Raw genomic sequence first — 23,069 nt, 5'->3', positions numbered from 1 at the left:
TATATAATAAATATATATATAAGTAAGTAAAGTAGAATATTTCCCTCTGAGATGTAGAAAGTAGCATCACATGGAAATACTACAGTAAAGTACAAGTACCTCAAACTGTACTACAGTAAAGTACAAGTACCTCAAACTGTACTACAGTAAAGTACTAGTACCTCAAACTGTACTGCAGTAAAGTACTAGTACCTCAAACTGTACTGCAGTAAAGTACAAGTACCTCTAACTGTACTACAGTAAAGTACTAGTACCTCTAACTGTACTACAGTAAAGTACAAGTACCTCAAACTGTACTACAGTAAAGTACTAGTACCTCAAACTGTACTACAGTAAAGTACAAGTACCTCAAACTGTACTACAGTAAAGTACTAGTACCTCAAACTGTACTGCAGTAAAGTACTAGTACCTCAAACTGTACTGCAGTAAAGTACAAGTACCTCTAACTGTACTACAGTAAAGTACTAGTACCTCTAACTGTACTGCAGTAGAGTACAAGTACCTCTAACTGTACTACAGTAAAGTACTAGTACCTCAAACTGTACTACAGTAGAGTACAAGTACCTCTAACTGTACTACAGTAAAGTACAAGTACCTCAAACTGTACTACAGTAAAGTACTAGTACCTCAAACTGTACTGCAGTAAAGTACTAGTACCTCTAACTGTACTACAGTAAAGTACTAGTACCTCTAACTGTACTATAGTAAAGTACTAGTACCTCTAACTGTACTGCAGTAGAGTACAAGTACCTCTAACTGTACTACAGTAAAGTACAAGTACCTCTAACTGTACTACAGTAAAGTACAAGTACCTCTAACTGTACTACAGTAAAGTACAAGTACCTCAAACTGTACTACAGTAAAGTACTAGTACCTCAAACTGTACTGCAGTAAAGTACTAGTACCTCAAACTGTACTGCAGTAAAGTACAAGTACCTCTAACTGTACTACAGTAAAGTACTAGTACCTCTAACTGTACTATAGTAAAGTACTAGTACCTCTAACTGTACTGCAGTAGAGTACAAGTACCTCTAACTGTACTACAGTAAAGTACTAGTACCTCAAACTGTACTACAGTAGAGTACAAGTACCTCTAACTGTACTACAGTAAAGTACAAGTACCTCAAACTGTACTACAGTAAAGTACTAGTACCTCAAACTGTACTGCAGTAAAGTACTAGTACCTCTAACTGTACTACAGTAAAGTACTAGTACCTCTAACTGTACTATAGTAAAGTACTAGTACCTCTAACTGTACTGCAGTAGAGTACAAGTACCTCTAACTGTACTACAGTAAAGTACTAGTACCTCAAACTGTACTACAGTAGAGTACAAGTACCTCTAACTGTACTACAGTAAAGTACAAGTACCTCTAACTGTACTACAGTAAAGTACAAGTACCTCAAACTGTACTACAGTAAAGTACTAGTACCTCAAACTGTACTGCAGTAAAGTACTAGTACCTCAAACTGTACTGCAGTAAAGTACAAGTACCTCTAACTGTACTACAGTAAAGTACTAGTACCTCTAACTGTACTATAGTAAAGTACTAGTACCTCTAACTGTACTGCAGTAGAGTACAAGTACCTCTAACTGTACTACAGTAAAGTACTAGTACCTCAAACTGTACTACAGTAGAGTACAAGTACCTCTAACTGTACTACAGTAAACGTTATTCACTGACTGACTTGCAACTGTTAATAAAACACATGAAACATTTTTTCATCACATGTAAAAACACCAAATACTAATGTTATAAATATATATACATATACTAATGTTATAAATATAAACATACTAATGTTATAAATATATATACATATACTAATGTTATAAATATAAACATACTAATGTTATAAATATAAACATACTAATGTTATAAATATAAACATATACTAATGTTATAAATATATATACATATACTAATGTTATAAATATATACATATACTAATGTTATAAATATAAACATACTAATGTAATAAATGTATAAATGATGCAGTGTGCTGCTCTCCTGCAGCTGCTGGAACAAGTTGTTCCGCCAACGAGGAAGAAAAACTAGTTCCTGAAAGCAGAGATCGTGTATTGTCATTATGAGGAGGCTCACTCCAGCTGAACAAACACAGTCTGAATCATCTTCACTTCGTCCCCAGTGAGACTGTTAAAAGAAGGGAGGCAACACTGGATTAGTTTGTCCTCAGCACAGAAACTGAGTTCAGCTCTCGGCAGCAATGCTATGTGATATTTTCCTATGTTTTAATACATGTCTGGAGCAGGGTTATTCTAGTTTTTAAATGTCCATTTCCTTTATTTTTATTTAGTTTTTCAGTTTGCTTTTTTATTTCAGTTTAGTTTGAGTGTTTCACGTTTTAGGAGGAAAGCCTTTCAGTGTTGTTAACGGGCTCCGGAAACAGCAGCAGAGTGAGAGCTCTCGCTGTCTCTCTGTCTCTGGAAACAGCAGCAGAGTGAGAGCTCTCTCTGTCTCTCTGTCTCTGGAAACAGCAGCAGAGTGAGAGCTCTCTCTGTCTCTCTGTCTCCGGAAACAGCAGCAGAGTGAGAGCTCTCGCTGTCTCTCTGTCTCCGGAAACAGCAGCAGAGTGAGAGCTCTCTCTGTCTCTCTGTCTCCGGAAACAGCAGCAGAGTGAGAGCTCTCGCTGTCTCCCGCCCACAGCTGATCTGTGTTTAAGGAAACGTGGCCTTACCGACCGATTCTCCGGTAGATGAGCTTCTGTCTGTTTCTCAGCCTCCGTTAGTCTCCAGCTCTGAAGCAGCATGTCTGAGGCAGAAACAGTCCCGGTCCCGGAGATGAACGGGATCGGCTCTAACGGAACCGACTCTAACGGGACCGAGGCTCTGAACGCCACCGTTAAATTCGTGGCTTCACCGGAAGGCACGGCGCTGGCGTACGGTAGCCTCGTGCTCATGGCCCTGCTACCCATCTTCTTCGGAGCCCTGCGGTCCGTCACCTGCTCCAAGTCTAAGGTAACCTACCGGTACCGGGACCGGACCGGACCGGGACCGACCCGGGACCGCACCGGATAGCTAGCCCCGGTAACGGCTCGCTAACCAGTACATTTACCGGTCAGAGAACCGTTCCAGCTGTTTCGGTTTAACGGCTATTTTCACGGTTTATAGTCTCAATTGTTGTACGTGAGGATTTAAGATGACGTGGTTAACACCGGGAAACGTTTTTACACCGTTTACCTTTCTGTCCCCGGTGTTTAAATGCTGTCCCCGGTGTTTACCTTCTGTCCCCGGTGTTTACCTGCTGTCCCCGGTGTTTACCTTCTGTCCCCGGTGTTTACCTTCTGTCCCCGGTGTTTACCTGCTGTCCCCGGTGTTAACCTGCTGTTCCCGGTGTTTACCTTCTGTCCCCGGTGTTTAAATGCTGTCCCCGGTGTTAACCTGCTGTTCCCGGTGTTTACCTGCTGTCCCCGGTGTTAACCTGCTGTTCCCGGTGTTTACCTGCTGTCCCCGGTGTTAACCTTCTGTCCCCGGTGTTAACCTGCTGTCCCCGGTGTTAACCTGCTGTTCCCGGTGTTTACCTGCTGTCCCCGGTGTTTACCTTCTGTCCCCGGTGTTAACCTGCTGTCCCCGGTGTTAACCTGCTGTCCCCGGTGTTTACTTTCTGTCCCCGGTGTTAACCTGCTGTCCCCGGTATGAACCTGCTGTCCCCGGTGTTTACTTTCTGTCCCCGGTGTTCACCTGCTGTCCCCGGTGTTTAAATGCTTTCCCCGGTGTTTACCTTCTGTCCCCGGTGTTTACTTTCTGTCCCCGGTGTTAACCTTCTGTCCCCGGTGTTCACCTGCTGTCCCCGGTGTTTAAATGCTTTCCCCGGTGTTTACCTTCTGTCCCCGGTGTTTACCTGCTGTCCCCGGTGTTTACCTTCTGTCCCCGGTGTTTAAATGCTGTTCCCGGTGTTTTTACCGGTTGTCTCACCTTTACCTGTGTGACGTCAGCTCTAACGTACAGAGATATAAGAGCCGATGACGTCAGAGGACAGAGACACGTGTCACTCAGGATTTATTTGCTCTGGTTTTTGGGTTTTTTTCAGACATGCGCAGTCTGTTAGTTTAGCTAACGGTTAAAAAATCCCACATCCTGCAACACGCACGCGCACACGCACACGTTCTGTAATTCAGCTTCTTCAATATGAATATTTTCTGTTTCTTTAGTCTCTGTGACAGTAAATTGAATATTATAATAATAATAATAATAATAATAATAATAATAATAATACGTTTATTAATATAACTAGTTTATTGTTTTTTTTGTTGGCAGATATTTGAAATGTTTTCATGTGTCTGAACATGTTTGATTCCTGCTGGAAGCTTCAGTTTGAGTTTAAATATATTCAGGCTGTAATCTGATTGGCTCACAGAGAGTACGGTGGCCTGCAGGGACACAAAGAGTCAGGCTGTAATCTGATTGGCTCACAGAGAGTACGGTGGCCTGCAGGGACACAAAGAGTCAGGCTTTAATCTGATTGGCTCACAGAGAGTACGGTGGCCTGCAGGGACACAAAGAGTCAGGCTGTAATCTGATTGGCTCACAGAGAGTACGGTGGCCTGCAGAGACACAAAGAGTCAGATAACTTTATTACAGACGTGTAACTGAGATGTCGTGGGTTTGAATCCGGCTCCTGGACTGTGTTGCGTGTGCTCCTTCTTCCTCTTCCTCTCTTCCTCTTCCTCTCTTCCTGTTCCTCTGTCGTTTTTGCCCTTCTTCTCTTCCTTTTCCTCTCTTTTCGTCTTTTCCTTTCCTTTCCTCTCTCCCTCTTCCTCTCCTTTACTCTCTTCCTCTTCCTCTCCTTTCCTCTCTTCCTTTTCCTCCCTCTTCCTCTTCCTCTTCCTCTCTCTTCTCTCATTATTAGAACCCGTTCTCTCTTCCTTTCCTCTCTGAATCGATGATGATCGTTTGTTCTTTTCCTCTCTTCCTCTCTTCCTCTTCCTCTCGTTATTAGAACCTGTTCTCTCTTCCTCTTTCTCTCTTCCTCTCTTCCTCTTCCTCTTCCTCTCGTTATTAAAACCCGTCCTCTCTGAATCGATGATGATCTTTTGTTCTTTTCCTGCATCTGAAACTTGTTGATTGATTTTTTTCAGTCCTCCTCTTTGATGCTCTCTTTCTCTTCCTCTGTCTGTCCATCCATCCTTCCATCCGTCTGTCCCTTCATCCCTTCATCCCTTCATCCCTTCGTCTTTCTGTCTGTAGGAGCTCCGAGAAAATGGTTACGATACTGGGTTCAGAGTGAGTATGAGAGCAACACAGCATGCTAAGCTAACGGTGTGCTAAGCTAACCGTGTGTCTACATCAGAATGATAAATGTTACATATTTTATCCTCCTAGAAAGAAAGATAAAGGAGGAAGAGGAGAAAGAGAGGAGGAAGAGGAGAATAGAAGAGAGGAGGAAGAGGAGAAAGAAAGAGGAGGAAGAGGATAAAGAGAGGAGGAAGAGGAGAAAGAAAGAGAGGAGGAAGAGGGGCATAGAAAATAGGAGGAAGAGGAGAAAGAAAGAGGGAGAGAGAGGAGGAAGAGGAGAAAGAAAGAGAAGGAAGAGGAGAAAGAAAGCAGGTTCCTGATCTCCATGGTTACCAGAGTAAATGTAATATTGATAACAATAGTATTCCATTAGCTTTATTTAATATAAAGTTATAATGTAAGATCATAACAAACTAGAAACATGTTGATCAGTGTCTATTAAAGTCCAACATAAATATTCATATTTAAGAAGCTGAATCAGATCATTCAGACTTTCTCAAAACAATGAATTCTCTAAATAGTTGTTAGTAGGATGGATTCATGGATTCATGGATTCATGGATTCATCAGCAGGAATGAAAACAGCTTTAATAAAGTTTATTTATTGTTTAACATTTTAAACTTCTTTAACTCTCAGTTACAAACTGAAGCTTTAAATAATATAATCTGATACACAGGTCTGCCTCCTCCTCCTCCTCTTCCTCCTCCTCCTCCTCCTCTTGCTCCTCTTCCTCCTCCTCCTCCTCTTGCTCCTCTTCCTCCTCTTCCTCCTCCTCTCCCTCCTCTCCCCCCTCCTCTTGCTCCTCCTCCTCCTCTTCCTCCTCTTCCTCATCCTCTTCCTCTTCCTCCTCTTCCCCCTCCTCTTGCTCCTCCTCCTCCTCTTCCTCCTCCTCCTCCTCTTCCTCCTCTTCCTCATCTTCTTCCTCCTCCTCCTCTTCCTCCTCCTATTCCTCCTCCTCCTCTTCCTCCTCTTCCCCCTCCTCTTGCTCCTCCTCCTCTCCCTCCTCTTCCTCCTCCTCCTCTCCCTCCTCTTCCTCCTCCTATTCCTCCACCTCCTCCTCCTCCTCTGTCCCAGTTAAGTGTCTGATGGGAGCAGACGGAGCAGTTTATAGACTCTCAGCGTCTCTGAAGGACAGAAGAATAGAATCTGTTAAAAATGACTCAATGAAAATGTTGACTTAACTTTTACTGGTTCGTGTGTGTGTGTGTGTGTGTGTGTGTGTGTGTGTGTGTGTGTGTGTGTGTGTGTGTGTGTGTGTGTGTGTGTGTGTGTGTGTGTGTGTGTGTGTGTGTGTGTGTGTGTGTGTAGAATGCGTCCGACATGCCGGAGACGATCACCAGCAGAGACGCTGCCAGGTTTCCCATCATCGCCAGCTGTACTCTGTTTGGACTTTATCTCTTCTTCAAGGTAACACACACACACACACACACACACTGTAACACACACACTCTAACATACACACACACACACTGACTGTAACACACACACACTGACTGTAACACACACACACACACACACACACACACACACTGACTGTAACATACACACACACACTGACTGTAACATACACACACACACACACACACACTGACTGTAACATACACACACACACACTGACTGTAACATACACAAACACACACACACACACACTGACCTCTAACACACACACTAATACACACACACTGTAACATACACACACACTGACTGTAACACACACACACTAATACACACACACTGACTGTAACACACACACACACTGTAACATACACACACACTGACTGTAACACACACACACTAATACACACACACTGACTGTAACACACACACACACTGTAACATACACACACACTGACTGTAACACACACACACTGTAACATACACACACTGACTGCAACACACACACACTGTAACATACACACTAACACACACACACACACTGACTGTAACACACACACAGTAATACACACACACTGACTTTAACACACACACACTGACTGTAACACACATACACACACACATACACACACACACACACACACACACACACTAACACACACACTGACAGCAGGGATCATCTTTGTGCTGAAATGTGGATTACAGCCTGAAACTTGACTTCCTGTTAAACATCCTAAGTCTGAACGCGTCTGGTCGTGTGCAGCTCCGTATTTCTTCCCCTCCTGTTGCTTCGTGTTAACTTCCTGTTGCTCCATGTTAACTTCCTGTTGCTCCATGTTAACTTCCTGTTCCATTAAAATACTCTGAGCAGCAGAACTATGCAGCTGGGCTGAACCAGTGAGACGCTCCACTGGACTGAAAGCTCATCAGTCTGACGGCCTGTTATCCCCAAAACCAACATCCACTCCTCCAGAAACACACTCAGAGGTTTCCAGCTGATCCTCCTGATCAATAATCACTCTGACTTCTCCTTTCAGCTGATATTTAAACTGTGAACTAAGTTATACGTTTATCAGAAGAGCTGAGTCAAAAGTCTAAGTTCATAAATACACACACACACACACACACACACACACACTAACACACACTGTCTGTAACAAACACACACTAACTGTAACACACACACTAACACACACACTGTCTGTAACACACACACACACTAACACACACACTGTCTGTAACACACACACTAACTGTAACACACACACTAACACACAATGTCTGTAACACACACACACTAACTGTAACACACACACACCAGCTGTAACACAGTCACACAGACACACACACACACACACACACACACTGACTGTAACACACTAACACACACACTGTCTGTAACACACACACTAACACACACACACTAACACACACACACTAACACACACACTGACTGTAACACACACACACTAACACACACATACTAACACACACACACTAACACACACACTGACTGTAAAACACACACACTAACACACACACACACACACTGTCTGTAACACACACACACACACACACACACACACACACACACACACACACACACACACACACACACACACACACACAGAGAGGAAGAACAACACAGATCAGCTGTTTACAGGATTCAGACTCTCTGCTGCCACCTGGTGTCACATCTGTATATTTTATTTAGTCACTCAGTCTTGTTGTTTTGTACCTTTCATCACTTACCTAACTAAAGACTTGTATTTGGTCTTCCAGTCTTTAAGGTTCCCTCTGTTAATGTTTGTCTGCTTATGTTAAAATGATCCACATCAGTACTGCAGATGTTTTTAGAGGCTGATGATTCGTTCTTCTATTCAATCAAACCTGCAGTATGAGTTCATTAAACATGTAACTCGGGGTTTCCTCGGCCGTCCTCCAGGGGCTTCAGGTGGAACAATAACACAATCATCTCTCATATTGATTTAAAGGTTGCTGTTTGTTTTGTTGCAGGTATTTTCTCAGGAGTACATCAACCTGCTGCTCTCTGTCTACTTCTTCGTCCTGGGCGTCCTGGCTCTGTCTCACACCATGAGGTGAAGCACACACACACACACACACACACACACACACACACACACACACACACACACACACACACACACACACACACACGTAAACATGAATGAGTCATTAGATGTGTTTGCTGGTCATGTTTCTAACGTTTCTGTCTCTGTCTCTCAGTCCTCTGATGACCAGAATATTTCCAGATTCTTTCCCAAACAAACAATATCAGCTGCTCTTCACGCAGGGATCCGGAGAAGCCAAAGAAGGTTAGAACCGGATGCCCAGAACACCAACACCACACCAACACCACACCAATATACCAACACCACACCAACTCCACACCAATATACCAACACCACACCAACACCACACCAACTCCACACCAATATACCAACACCACACCAACACCACACCAATATACCAACACCACACCAACACCACACCAACTCCACACCAATATACCAACACCACACCAACACCACACCAACTCCACACCAATATACCAACACCACACCAACACCACACCAATATACCAACACCACACCAACACCACACCAACTCCACACCAATATACCAACACCACACCAACACCACACCAATATACCAACACCACACCAACACCACACCAACTCCACACCAATATACCAACACCACACCAACACCACACCAATATACCAACTCCACACCAACACCACACCTATATACCAACACTTACACCACAGCAGTACACCAGCAGATTAAAGTACCAGAGGGCTTACGTATTACAGTCACACTCCAATAGAAACAGTCCTGCAACACTCTGCAGACAGTTTCATAGGAAACATGTTTCACAGCTCTGTTTCCATTCAGACTGAAACCTGCACAAATGAATCCAAAACTATCCACAGTGAACATGTGACACTAGCATGAAGTGAGAAATTGTAATTTTATGATAATTTGTTGAACTGTTCACGATGAAAACCCGTCTCTCTCTCCGTCCCTCTGCAGAAGTAGTCAACTATGAGTTTGACACCAAGAACCTGGTGTGTCTGGTGATCAGCAGCGTGGTGGGAGTCTGGTACCTGTTCAAAAAGGTAACAACGAGCTTCACTGTCTTTATATTTTACCTGATATCACTGACTGATATCAGCTATGTGACAAATGACATCACAGCACTGGATAGCCAACCTGTCAGTGTTTTATGACATCACAGCACTGGATAGCCAATAACCTGTCCGTGTTTTATGACATCACAGCACTGGATAGCCAATAACCTGTCAGTGTTTTATGACATCACAGCACTGGATAGCCAATAACCTGTCAGTGTTTTATGACATCACAGCACTGGATAGCCAATAACCTGTCAGTGTTTTATGACATCACAGCACTGGATAGCCAATAACCTGTCAGTGTTTTATGACATCACAGCACTGGATAGCCCCTGTCCGTGTTTTATGACATCACAGCACTGGATGGCCAATAACCTGTCCGTGTTCTATGACATCACAGCACTGGATGGCCAATAACCTGTCAGTGTTTTATGACATCACAGCACTGGATGGCCAATAACCTGTCAGTGTTCTATGACATCACAGCACTGGATGGCCAATAACCTGTCAGTGTTTTATGACATCACAGCACTGGATAGCCAATAACCTGTCTGTGTTTTATGACATCACAGCACTGGATGGCCAATAACCTGTCAGTGTTCTATGACATCACAGCACTGGATAGCCAATAACCTGTCAGTGTTTTATGACATCACAGCACTGGATAGCCAATAACCTGTCAGTGTTTTATGACATCACAGCACTGGATAGCCAATAACCTGTCAGTGTTTTATGACATCACAGCACTGGATAGCCAATAACCTGTTCGGCCTGGCATTCGCCCTGAACGGCGTGGAGCTGCTCCACCTGAACAACGTCAGTACCGGCTGCATCCTGCTGGGGGGGCTGTTCGTCTATGACGTGTTCTGGGTGAGTCGACTTCTTCTAACACACAAATAAAATCATCAAACCTCTGATCTAAATTACATGATTCATGCTGTTCTGCAGATATATCAGTGAAGATAAAACCCGAATTAACGTTAAAACAACAACATGAAAGTTCTGTAAGTCATGATGAAGCTCTGCTGCATCATCGTATTGATTCTCCATCACTGGAAGCTCTTAGATTAGATGAGTGCAGGAATCAGCAGTCGCTAAGCTGTGAGAGGCCTTAGTGACGTCTTACAGCAGCTAATGCTTGCTTTGGGCTCTCAGTGAGAGAAGAGAAGTACGTTCATGTATTTACTGACAGCCGGGAGCTCCTGACTTAGGCTCACTTTAAAACTTGAGAATATCTCTTTGCTGCTGCCAGGCTGTTACAACCAAATATAAGTTAATCATATTAAATGTTCTGGATTCCTTCTAGTTTGATCATTTGATTTGTTTTAGGCTCTCTAACTTTATAAAGTGATCTTTCTGCTTGTTGCTTGCGGAGCCTCCAGCCTCATATTTACTTTTGTCTCATAAATCTTCTTTTAATAGAGCTCATTTCTAAAGGGCAGATGGATCTTTAATGGAGCTATGAAGTCGTTCCAAGTCCTGAAGTTTAACTACCAGTCATACGTCCGACATTACTCACAGTGTGACCTCATTCACAGCTAATTATAGTTCAACAGTGAAACAGTAGAAACGCTGTGGAGCAGAGTGTAGAACAAAGAAAACCAGACTTATGTTCCTGAATCTGTTGCAACACCGGCCTTATTTAACTTGAACCACCTGATCAGCTCTCAGCCAATCCCATGAAAGCTGATGATGGTTTGAACTCATTCAGGATGATTTAATGCTGATAACAGCATCTTATCCTGCGTCTCTTCCTCCTCAGGTGTTCGGTACCAACGTCATGGTAACAGTCGCCAAGTCCTTTGAAGCACCAATCAAATGTGAGTATGTGAGACTCCGTTTGTGTCTAAATCTTATTTAATATCTAAAATCAATTTTATAGTCTGTTTACTGTCAGTATATGAACCCATGATGACGCTGTGCCGTCTCTCCTCTGTTGTGTCTCTCCTCTGTTGTGCCGTCTTTCTGCTGTGACGTCTCTCCTCTGTTGTGCCGTCTTTCTGCTGTGACGTCTCCCCTCTGATGAGCCGTCTCTCCTCTGCTGTTACGTCTCTCCTCTGCTGATGTCTCTCCTCTGTTGTAACGTCTCTCCTCTGATGTGCCAAGTCTCCTCTGATGTGCCATGTTTCCTCTGCTGATGTCTCTCCTCTGCTGTGCCATCTCTCCTCTGCTGTGCCATCTCTCCTCTGATGTGCCGTCTCTCCTCTGCTGTTACGTTTCTCCTCTGATGTGCCGTCTCTCCTCTGCTGTGCCATCTCTCCTCTGATGTGCCGTCTCTCCTCTGATGTGCCGTCTCTCCTCTGCTGATGTCTCTCCTCTGCTGTGCCGTCTCTCCTCTGATGTGCCGTCTCTCCTCTGATGTGCCGTCTCTCCTCTGCTGTGACGTTTCTCCTCTGATGTGCCGTCTCTCCTCTGATGTGCCGTCTCTCTCTGCAGTGGTGTTTCCTCAGGACTTGTTGGAGAGGGGTCTTAATGCCAGTAACTTTGCCATGTTGGGTCTGGGAGACATCGTCATCCCAGGAATCTTCATCGCTCTGCTGCTGCGCTTCGACGTCAGGTAACACCTCACCTTCCCTCTTCTTCTTCTGATGATGTGTTTGTGATGTCATGACTCATCCGTCTCTCTGCTGCAGCCTGAAGAAGAACAGCAGGACATATTTCTACACCAGTTTCTTGGCCTACATCTTCGGACTGGGCCTCACCATCTTCGTCATGCACACCTTCAAACACGCACAGGTGAGAGGTCATTTAAATGCTAAAAGTCATCAGTTTTTCCCTCCTGTGACACCCAGGCCGATTATATTTATGCTTATTTGTCTCTCTGCAATTAGTCTTGATTGATTATTGATCAGCTGTGTACTGACTGTGTGTCCTGTCTGCAGCCCGCTCTGCTCTACCTGGTTCCCGTCTGCATCGGCTTCCCCGTCGTCGTAGCACTGCTCAAAGGAGAGCTCACAGAGATGTTCAGGTGAGTAACCGCGGCAACCACACACACCCTGGTTGTCGTGGCGATTGTGTGAGCGTAGTCTCCGAATCGTCACGTCATGTAGAAAAAATCAGCAGATTGATCCTGTAAAGAATCTGCTCTTCATCCTCCATCCTCATCATCACCGTCACGTCTTTGATTGACAGCAGCTCGCCTCGTCTGCCACTTCATTTCCCGTTGCTCGTCCTCCCTTTGTCTCGCTGTCCTCTCCTCTCTTCTTCCTCTCGTCCTCCGTCTCATCCCTTCATCTCTCTGTTAGCATCAGAGCTCTTTTTGTAGCTTTTTAACTTCAGAGTTTAAGATAAAAACTTACCACGCTCTTTCTTTCTGTCTCCTTCCTGTTTCTGTTTTCTTCTTATTTTATCGCCCTCTCCTTACTTTCTCTTTCTTCTCCACCTCCCTACCTTTTTCTTTTCTTTTTCTTTCTTACGTCTCTCCTTTCCCACCCCTTCCCCCCCCTCTCCCCTCTGTGGGAAGCTATGAGTCATCAGAGGAAGTCCTTCCTGGCTCTCCCAGGCTCACTTCCTTCCCCACCGTCAGCGGCTCCCCTTCCAGCCTGGCGAGCTCCATGGATGCCGTCTCTATGGCGACAGGCTCCTCTCCCCGCCGCCGTCGGTTACAGCCCACCTCCATGTAGAGGCCCCGCCCCCTCTCTCTTAACTCTCCCCCCTCCTCTCTCACCCTGGGCAGGTAAACAGGCCCCCTAATCCATCCATCCATCCATCCGTCTGTTCTTCTGTCGCTCTGTGTGCATCGTCATCAGAAACATTCCCATGAACACAATTATATCAAAATATTCTCTTACAAAGGTTTTCAATTATGTGCAGAAATGTGATTAAATAGTCATTCGATGATGAAGTTCATTAGTACGTTTGGTTTCTGTTGAACAGCAAAGTCTGAAATGTCACATCCTGAGGAAATAAACATCACATTCTGGGTTACCATGGAGATCAGGAAACATTTACATGTTTTAAATGAAGTCATTATTAGTATAAGTCCACTTAAATACACTGTAGGTGATAAAATATGTAATATTTATCATTCTTTTGTGGTTACACCATTTGACATTTTCAGGAGCATTCAGTCTTACTTTTGGTAAAAAATGGTGCAAATGTCATTTCAAATGATATAAAACCAACAAAAATACTAAATGTACATTTTAACAAACCTGATGCTGCTTTTTAAAACTAGTTTAACTGATTTATGAATTCATCATCTTACCAACACTTATTAGTTACTGACCCACGTTCCTCTTGTTCATACTGACTAATAAAAGATGCCGTTAAAAACTAGTTTTTAAGATGTGTTTAAGGTCTTTTTCTGAATTCATCCATTTATAAAACAATCATTAAAACAATAAAACCTTAATTACACATTGATCCAGTTTTTGCTAATTGATTTTTTAAATATATTGATTATATTGAACTGGGCGTAACTCGGACCTCCATGATGTCTTGCTGCGGAGCCGCTGAGTTCAGTCTGAATTTATCTCCTATAAAACCAACAAAAATACTAAATGTACATTTTAACAAACCTGATGCTGCTTTAAAACTAGTTTAACTGATTTATGAATTCATCATCTTACCAACACTTATTATTACTGAGCTGTAAATATTCAGTTAATGAAACCAATCATTGTCTTTGATCGGTAATGATGACATCATTCATGTAGAAGTGAACAGATTTCTGCTGATTGATGATAACATGGCTTCTGTTTTCTCTTCTTCTTTTCTTCTTCTTTTCGTTCCTCCTCTTCTTCAGGTACGAGGAAACCCCTCCTGAGGACGAGGATGCTAAAGAGGACTCATCGGACTCAGAGAAGAAGGACCAATAGCATCCATCACTGCTCCTCCCTGCCCCCCCCTCCCATCATCCAGCCTGCTGCCGCCACATTTCACCGTAGCCCCTCCCCTCTCCCGCCTCTCCAGCTTCCTCTTTGTTGCCGGGGAAACGGGGCTCATGTTGCCAACGTGTTTGATAGCCACGAGGTTGCGGCGTCATGATTAAAGGTTGTTTGGTTACAACAGTTCAGACTCGGTGCCTGCCATGATTCCTCTGAGCCCCCCCCGGCTGTGAGCGCAGCTGGGGGGGCTCAGACAGAGAAGAGGAGCGCTTGTTTTAACTTTCAACAGCCTCAAAAAGTCACGTGATAAAACGAGTGTTTGTGAGGAGAACAGAGAACAGCGAGAGCTCTGCTGCTGCTCTTTGTCTCCACTCTTCTTCTTCTCCTCCTCCTCCTTCTCCTCCTCCTCCTCCTCCTCCTCCTCCTCCTTCTCCTTCTTCTCCTCCTTCTCCTCCTCCTCCTCCTTCTTGGCTCCTCCCGTTGTTGCTGCTCATCGCTCTGCCTTCTGCTTTTGTCACTTTCAGCGTTTTCTCTTCTGTTTCTCTGTTCTAGTTTTATTGTGAAAGGCCAGATCTTTAAGACCAAACCTGGAGCTCAAAGTTTCAAATTTGTTTATCTGGACTCAGGAGGTTTGTCTGTTTTATTAAAGCTGTCGTCTATTCATAGTTTAAAACATCTGACGGTACGTTTGAATCATCGCAGCTTATAAAAAACGGATCAAACTTTGCCTGTTTGTTCAGATCGGGTGTTAAAGTCTGCGTTTGGGGAATTCTTCATGTGGTTTGTTTGATACAGAAAGTTTGATTTCCTTTTTTTTTAAAGAAGTTTTTCTCAACCTTTGTGGGGTTTGTTTTTTCTTTCTCAGATTTTTAATTTCAAGGGATTTCAAAATGTTAAAGAAGTTAACAAAAAAAAACCTAATTTTGCTTTAAAAGGAGGAATTTTAGCTCATGAATATTTTCTGTTACTGCTGACCGATTTACACATGATGTCATCTGTATCTCTGGTTTCCATTCATTCCCACTGGACAGAGTCTGTGTTCATATGTGTTAAAGATGTGTTCAGTCCTCATCTGGTCTATGAAGACAATAAAACTCTGTTGACTAATGGATTGATTATTTAAACTCTGCAGGCAGTAACTTGATCCCAATGAATGGAAACCAACGACTGACTGAAAATCTGTCAACAGAAACATGTTTTATTAATAATCTGCAGTCCGGTGTGAGCTGTGTCTCTCTCTTCAGGAACTAATAACGGTTCAGATGTTCGACAGCTGTTAGAAACCAAAGGGACCAAACGGTAGAAAAGGTCAAAGTTCAGGTTCAGTAAAAGTTTGACATGATTTGGTTCTGAGTCTTAAAGTTCTGGCCTGTGAGGAGTAAAGGGAGGAAGAGGAGGAGGAGGAAGACTGAACCTCCTCTGCTGAACACTTCCAGTCGTCATTCTCAGACCTCATTGGTGGAGAAGCTGTGAGGAGGAGGAGGGGGCGGGGCCTGTAACCTCCTCAACCAATGAGCTGTGAGAATGAGCCGAGGCGTCTTCAGACTGTAACGGATCAAATCAAGTCAGTTTTATTTATGTAGAGCAGTGTTCTCCAACCCTGCTCCAGGAGAGCTGCTGACCAGCATGTTTTAGGTATCTCTCTCCTCTCTAACACCTGATTCTAATAATGAACTCGTTATCAAACCCGTTGACAAGTTTCAGCTGCATGATAACGAGTTATTTATTAGAATCAGGTGTGTTAGAGAGAGCAGAGATACCTAAAACATGCAGGGCAGCAGCTCTCCGGGGTTGGAGACCACTGATGTAGACGAATATCACAGATGAAGGAAACCTCAGATGTGTGTGAGCAGCATTACATCACATCTGAGAGTTTAGTCTAGTTTGATGATTAATTAACTATGTTCTTCTTCAGTTTCTCTGTTTTCTGTCAATGGAAACTGAATTTAACATAAACCATCGAGACAGTCGTCAGAAATCACTTTGATCTGATTTTAACATCCGATGTGAAACAGCAGCATCAGTAAAGTTTCTTCCTGTCGTCAACATGGAAATATGAGTTTATACTGTCAGAGCTTCATCAGGACCAACAACGGTCACTTTTATAGGAGCTGACTTTAGACGTCAGAGTATTTAGATTAAAGCCTCGGTTGTGTTAAAGATCTAAATACTGACATCACTCATATTTACTGTAACTCTTCTTTTCGTTGTCATGGCGATCTGCAGCCGAGTTGAACTGTTTGATTCTTTCCATCTGTAGTCTGACTGGAAGTGTTCAGCCTCACATCATTCAGCTCGATGTTCTTGATGTTTGACGCTTTATTAAAGAGATGCACAGTTTTTTGTATTTTGATGTAAAAAAAAAAAAAAAAAAGGAATTTAAAAAACAAAAAAAAAACTAGAAGGATCGTCTTCATGTTCAGCTCAGTGACGTTCAGCATCCCTTCTTCATTTTATGAGATATAACGTATTCCTGAGATGTTTTCTTTTCTCTTTCTGGTTGTATTTGTGCGCGGTCGTTTCCACGCCGACGGTTATATCTATTTTATTTGCAATAAACTTTTTTGGTGTTTTGATCACCGTATAGAAGCAAAGCTCGGAGTCCGTCTCGTTCTTTCACTCATTAATCAGGTTGGAGACTTTTTTATATTATTAATAGAGAATAACTCAAATTCTGCAGTTTAACCCTCCTGTTGTCCTCAAGTCAAGGAAGGAAGGAAAGGAGGGAGGAAGGAAGGAAGGAAGAAGGATGGAAAGGAAGAAAGGGAGGGAGGAAGGGAGGGAGGAAGGAAGGAAGGAAGGAAAGGGGGGAGGAAGAAGGAAGGAAAGGAGGGAGGAAGGAAGGGAGGAAGAAGGAAGGAAAGGAAGGCAGGGATGAAATAAGGAGGGAGAAAGGAAAAGGAAGGGAGGAAAGAAGGAAGGTAATGGCAAAGAAAGAAAGACAGAAGGAGGGAGGAAAGAAGGAGGGAGGAAGGAAGGACAGAAGGAAGAAAGGGAGGAAGGATGCAAGGGAGGAAGAAGGAGGGAGAAAGGAAGGACAGAAGGAAGAAAGGAAGTCCATCTCGTTCTTTTACTCATTAATCCAGTTTGGAGACTTTTATATATTATTAATAGTGAATAACTCAAATTCTGCAGTTTAAAAACAGCAAAAATAATCACCTGACGCATTGATCCTTTAGATACATTTACTCATAATAATCAAGGCTGACCATGATTTATGCTGCACTAAGGGTCTGATTATTAAAGGTCTGCGTGAGTAAAAACGTGCAAACTTGACATCACCCGCAAAACATGTGCAGCTGATCTACTAACGCAGAGCACTGAGGTTTGTGTCTTTCAAATGTGCAAAATAATACGCTCTGTTCATTTAGTACGTTTACCATAATGAATGTAATATTAGTAGTTTACCGTAATGAATGTAATATTAGTAGTTTACCGTAATGAATGTAATATGAGATGTTTCAACCCCAGTGTGCAAAATACAGGGAGACGTTAACTGTGTCTATAAATAATAAGTTTGAAGGACAGGTATTAACCAGCTGTTACCATGGAGACGAGGAGACGGAGGCACAATGACAGAATACACACAGGACGGAGTTTTTGGTTTTACTAACAGCATTGACTTCCTCACTAATATTCTCCCATATGTGGGTTTCTCTGGTAATATTAGTTTTTGTTATAACTCAATATATTAGTTAACCTCTTCCACTAGAACCTGATCACATTTCATTTTGTGCTTGCAGCTTTCTGCTCGTCCAAACTCTCCATTAAGACACAAAACCCTCATTTAAATACTGCTGTCTGCACCTGTTTTCATTTACAGTTATTCTTAGTAGATCACCTGCAAAACACACAATATATTGCACTGTGCACGCTATTTAGTACCTTTATTTGGGATCTTAGTAAATCAGGCTATATGTACTAAACTTGTAGCAGCCAATAACGTAATCATTTTGCCAGTAACGTAACAACAGATAACATAATAACCACAAATGATGTAATTATGACCGATTACGTCATAATTTTGTCCGTTTTTTTAATGTAATAAAGCCAAAAAAAAACACTTTTTGGCAATAATGTAATAAGTTATTCTGTTATTGGAAAGTAAAAAATATAAAAATGTAACTGGAGCTGATAATGTAATAATTAAAGGTTTTTCTTTGTTCCAGCATCTGTTAGAGATTCTGAGATCTGAGAGTTCATCACAGAAAAGGTTTAATGAAATATTTAAAGGAAACAGGAAGTAAGCTGTAGTTGTGTTTGTTTATTTATTTATTTATCTTGTATATTTCTGAGCAGCTCGCGCTCCGGTCCAGCAGATGGCGGTAAATGCTCCTAAACGTTGCTTCAACCTCCAATAAAACCCAACAGAAGAAGGAGAGTAAGCTGACCCGGAATCAGTGCCGCGGTTCCGGCTGAGAGCGGGTCAGTGTGTTAGAGCTGCTGGGAGGAAGATGGGAGAGGCTGATGTTACTCTGAACCAGACCGACGAGAAGCCTCCGGACTCCGGCTTGGCTCCCGGAGAGGACTCGGTGGTCTGGAGCCACGAGGTGGAAGTCTGTCTGTTCCACGCGATGATCGGACACAAACCCGTCGGTGAGGCTCAGAGACGCGGTGGGGGGGGGGGGGGGGGGGGGGGGGGGGCACTGTCTATAGCTGGTGGGGGGGGCACAGTCTGCAGCCGGGGGTCCACAGTCCGCTGGCTGCAGCCGTGGGGGGGGGGCACTGTCTACAGCTGGTGGGGGGTGCACAGTCTGCAGCCGGTGGGGGGGGGGGGGGACAGTCTGCAGCCGGGGGTCCACAGTCTTCTGTCTGCAGTCGTGGGGGGGGGGGGCACACAGTCCGCTGGCTGCAGCCGTGGGGGGGGGGGGGGGGGGGGGGGGGGGGGGCAGCTGTTTTGTCAGATAAACAACCTCAGTACAAAATCATCACAAGAAATCTGTCATTTTATTCGTTGGGGGGGGGGGGGGGGGGGGGCAATATATTGATATTATATCGAGACTAGATATCGTCTTAGATTTTGGATATCGTAATATCGTCGAGTAAAGTCATCAGAGTTTCTTTTCCTGGTTTTAAAGGTTCAGACTGTTGTAGCTCTGCTGTTTATTTACCTTTTACTCCTCTTCCTCATTCTTTTACTCCTCTTCCTCATTTTATCCACATCACCAGATTTCATTGTGTAAATATTCGGGGGGGGGGGGGGTCCGGACTCTGTTGGCTGCAGCCGGGCCTCGGACCTCCAGGAGCCTCTGAAATGTCTTTAACCTTCCTGTCGTCCTCCCGGGTCAAATTGACCCCGTCTGTTTTCACTGTTCCTTCTTTCCTCCCTTCCTTCCTTCTCTCTTTAGTTCCTTCCTCTCTTTTTCCTCCCTTCCTTCCTTCCTCCCCCCTTCTTTCCTTCCTTCCCTCCGTCCTTCCTTCTTTCCTTCCTCCCTCCCTTCCTTCCTCTGTCCTTCTTTCCTTCCTTCTTTCCCTTCCTCTTTTCCTTTCCCCCTCCCTCCCTCCTTCCTTCTTTCCTCCCTGCCTCCCTCCCTCCTACCTTCCTTCCTTCCTTCTTTCGTCTGTCCTTCCTTTCCTTCCTCCCTTCCTTCTTTCCTTTCCTTTCCTCCCTCCTTTCCTTCCTTTCCTTCCTCCCTTCCTTCTTTCCTTTCCTTTCCTCTCTCCCTCCCTCCTTTCCTTCCTTCCATCCTTCCTTCCTTCTTTCCTTTCCTCCCTCCCTCCCTCCTTTCCTTCCTTCCTTCTTCCTTCCTCCTTTCCTTCCTTCTCCCTCCCTTCCATCCTTCCTTCCTCCCTCCTTTCCTTCCCTCTTCCTCCCTTCCTTCCTTCCTTGACTCAAGGACAACAGGAGGGTTAAAGGGTCTGTTTTACATCTTTTAATAGTCGGTATAAACATGAGGAACGTCTTTATGTTCAAATGACAATAAAATCGTTTATCGTGATTATTTCTGACACGATATGATAAACTTTATTGTCCCGCTTATGGAAATTTGTCTTGGACTCAGTAACTGGGCCTTAAATTCTTTCACAGCCACGATGACAACAAACAACAAACAACAAACACCATCACAACAACAGCTGCACATATCCCATAATATTACACATAACACACGCTCAAAGATCACCGTTATAAAAGTTATTGCACGATCTTCGGCCTCAAGCAGCATCGTTTAAGAACTGGATGGAGGTGCTAGCAGAGCAGCGTGGTTATCGTCATGGTTACTGTCAACAACAACAGACACTATTTACAACTGCAACGTGGTGTAAACGGTTACCTGAACGCATCGTCACACCGTTCTGCAGGAATTGGGATGTAATGAATGAATAAACACAACACTGATATGTTTGTATTATTATTCATTATTTCAGGAACCTTAAAAATCTATCATTATTAGAACCTGCTTATTATTAATAATAATAATAATGCATTTTATTTAAAGGCGCCTTACAAGGCTCATAAAACACAACAACAGTACATCAAACAATATAAATCAGGTAACATTTAGTGCAAAGATAAAAATAAATATGAATGTGACTATAAAGCATCAGTACAATAAATAAACCAGAACGTGATTACATAGTTAGTGTGAGACAGAGTATGCAGCTCTATAGGAGCGTTTTCAGGCAGGATTTAAAGGTGGAGACAGAGTCAGAAGTGTGAATGTCTGGTGGGAGAGAGTTCCTGAGGCGGGGGGGCAGATCGGCTGAAGGGTCTGGACCCCATGATGGTAGTTAAGTTGGCAGATGGAGCAAAGAGCTGGTTGGCAGAGGAGGATCGGAGAGCTGGGGAAGGTGTGTAGATGTGAATAAGTTCAGAGAGATATGATGGTGCCAGGTTGGGAAGGATCTTGTAAGTGAGGATTAGATTCTTAAAGTCAATGCGGGATTTGATAGGAAGCCAATGAAGTTGCTGCAGGGCAGGAGTGATGTGTTCAATAGAGGCGGTTCTGGTTATGATACGAGCGGCTGCGTTCAGTACCAGCTGGAGTTTGTGAAGAGATTTCCACGGAAGACCAAAGAGGAGAGAGTTATTGTGACAGAACTACACTGTTAGGTTAGTATTAATGATCAGTGATGGAGGACTGTATCACAGTGATGGAGGACTGTATCACAGTGATGGAGGACTGTATCCATAGTGACGGAGGACTGCATCACAGTGATGGAGGACTGTATCCATAGTGACGGAGGACTGCATCACAGTGATGGAGGACTGTATCCACAGTGATGGAGGACTGTATCACAGTGACGGAGGACTGTATCACAGTGATGGAGGACTGTATCCATAGTGACGGAGGACTGTATCACAGTGATGGAGGACTGTATCACAGTGATGGAGGACTGTATCCATAGTGATGGAGGACTGTATCCATAGTGACGGAGGACTGTATCACAGTGATGGAGGACTGTATTCATAGTGATGGAGGACTGCATCACAGTGATGGAAGACTGCATCACAGTGATGGAGGACTGTATCCATAGTGATGGAGGACTGTATCCATAGTGATGGAGGACTGTATCACAGTGATGGAGGACTGCATCACAGTGATGGAGGACTGTATCACAGTGATGGAGGACTGTATCCATAGTGACGGAGGACTGTATCACAGTGATGGAGGACTGTATCCATAGTGACGGAGGACTGTATCACAGTGATGGAGGACTGTATTCATAGTGATGGAGGACTGCATCACAGTGATGGAGGACTGCATCACAGTGATGGAGGACTGTATCCATAGTGATGGAGGACTGTATCCATAGTGATAGAGGACTGTATCCATAGTGATGGAGGACTGTATCACAGTGATGGAGGACTGTATCACAGTGATGGAGGACTGTATCACAGTGATGGAGGACTGTATCCATAGTGATGGAGGACTGTATCCATAGTGACGGAGGACTGTATCACAGTGATGGAGGACTGTATTCATAGTGATGGAGGACTGCATCACAGTGATGGAAGACTGCATCACAGTGATGGAGGACTGTATCCATAGTGATGGAGGACTGTATCCATAGTGATGGAGGACTGTATCACAGTGATGGAGGACTGCATCACAGTGATGGAGGACTGTATCACAGTGATGGAGGACTGTATCCATAGTGACGGAGGACTGTATCACAGTGATGGAGGACTGTATCCATAGTGACGGAGGACTGTATCACAGTGATGGAGGACTGTATTCATAGTGATGGAGGACTGCATCACAGTGATGGAGGACTGCATCACAGTGATGGAGGACTGTATCCATAGTGATGGAGGACTGTATCCATAGTGATAGAGGACTGTATCCATAGTGATGGAGGACTGTATCACAGTGATGGAGGACTGTATCACAGTGATGGAGGACTGTATCACAGTGACGGAGGACTGTATCACAGTGACGGAGGACTGTATCACAGTGATGGAGGACTGTATCCATAGTGATGGAGGACT

General features: G+C 43.9%; 2 protein-coding genes across 3 annotated transcripts in view; both read left to right on the top strand.

Moving 5' to 3' along the window:
- The first annotated feature begins 2,648 nt into the window (after positions 1–2,648).
- hm13 (histocompatibility (minor) 13) lies at positions 2,649–15,745 on the top strand. Of its 2 annotated transcripts, none has more exons than XM_062427331.1 (11): positions 2,649–2,979; positions 6,565–6,663; positions 8,668–8,750; positions 8,899–8,987; positions 9,709–9,794; positions 10,554–10,679; positions 11,572–11,629; positions 12,246–12,366; positions 12,443–12,545; positions 12,692–12,777; positions 13,273–13,455. In XM_062427331.1, the coding sequence occupies exons 1-11, from the start codon at positions 2,770–2,772 to the stop codon at positions 13,430–13,432; spliced, it is 1,221 nt and encodes a 406-aa protein (XP_062283315.1). In that variant the 5' UTR covers positions 2,649–2,769; the 3' UTR covers positions 13,433–13,455. The 2 variants fall into 2 exon arrangements, with proteins under 2 accessions (XP_062283315.1, XP_062283314.1); XM_062427330.1 differs by lacking the exon at positions 13,273–13,455 and adding an exon at positions 14,557–15,745 and having other exon boundaries at positions 2,650–2,979.
- Positions 15,746–19,059: 3,314 nt separating this feature from the next.
- Positions 19,060–23,069, top strand: part of mrgbp (MRG/MORF4L binding protein) — a 12,495-nt gene continuing 8,485 nt past the window's right edge. Inside the window, exon 1 of the mRNA XM_062427318.1 lies at positions 19,060–19,234. Within this exon, the coding sequence (XP_062283302.1) occupies positions 19,093–19,234 (142 nt within the window). The 5' untranslated portion in view covers positions 19,060–19,092. The remainder of the gene's footprint in view (positions 19,235–23,069) is intronic.

The sequence above is a fragment of the Scomber scombrus genome, chromosome 10, assembly GCF_963691925.1.
Source record: "Scomber scombrus chromosome 10, fScoSco1.1, whole genome shotgun sequence".
Taxonomy (NCBI): domain Eukaryota; kingdom Metazoa; phylum Chordata; class Actinopteri; order Scombriformes; family Scombridae; genus Scomber; species Scomber scombrus.
The sequence above is the reverse complement of the archived record's forward strand: the minus strand, read 5'-3'. Positions and strand labels throughout refer to the sequence as shown.

Excerpts from the sequence above, each read along its gene's own strand:
- hm13 (XM_062427331.1), top strand. The coding sequence starts at position 2,770 with ATGTCTGAGGCAGAAACAGTCCCGGTCCCGGAGATGAACGGGATCGGC. Across the intron at positions 8,988-9,708 it reads ATCCGGAGAAGCCAAAGAAG|AAGTAGTCAACTATGAGTTT; the intron begins GTTAGAACCGGA and ends GTCCCTCTGCAG. Across the intron at positions 12,778-13,272 it reads GAGCTCACAGAGATGTTCAG|CTATGAGTCATCAGAGGAAG; the intron begins GTGAGTAACCGC and ends CTCTGTGGGAAG.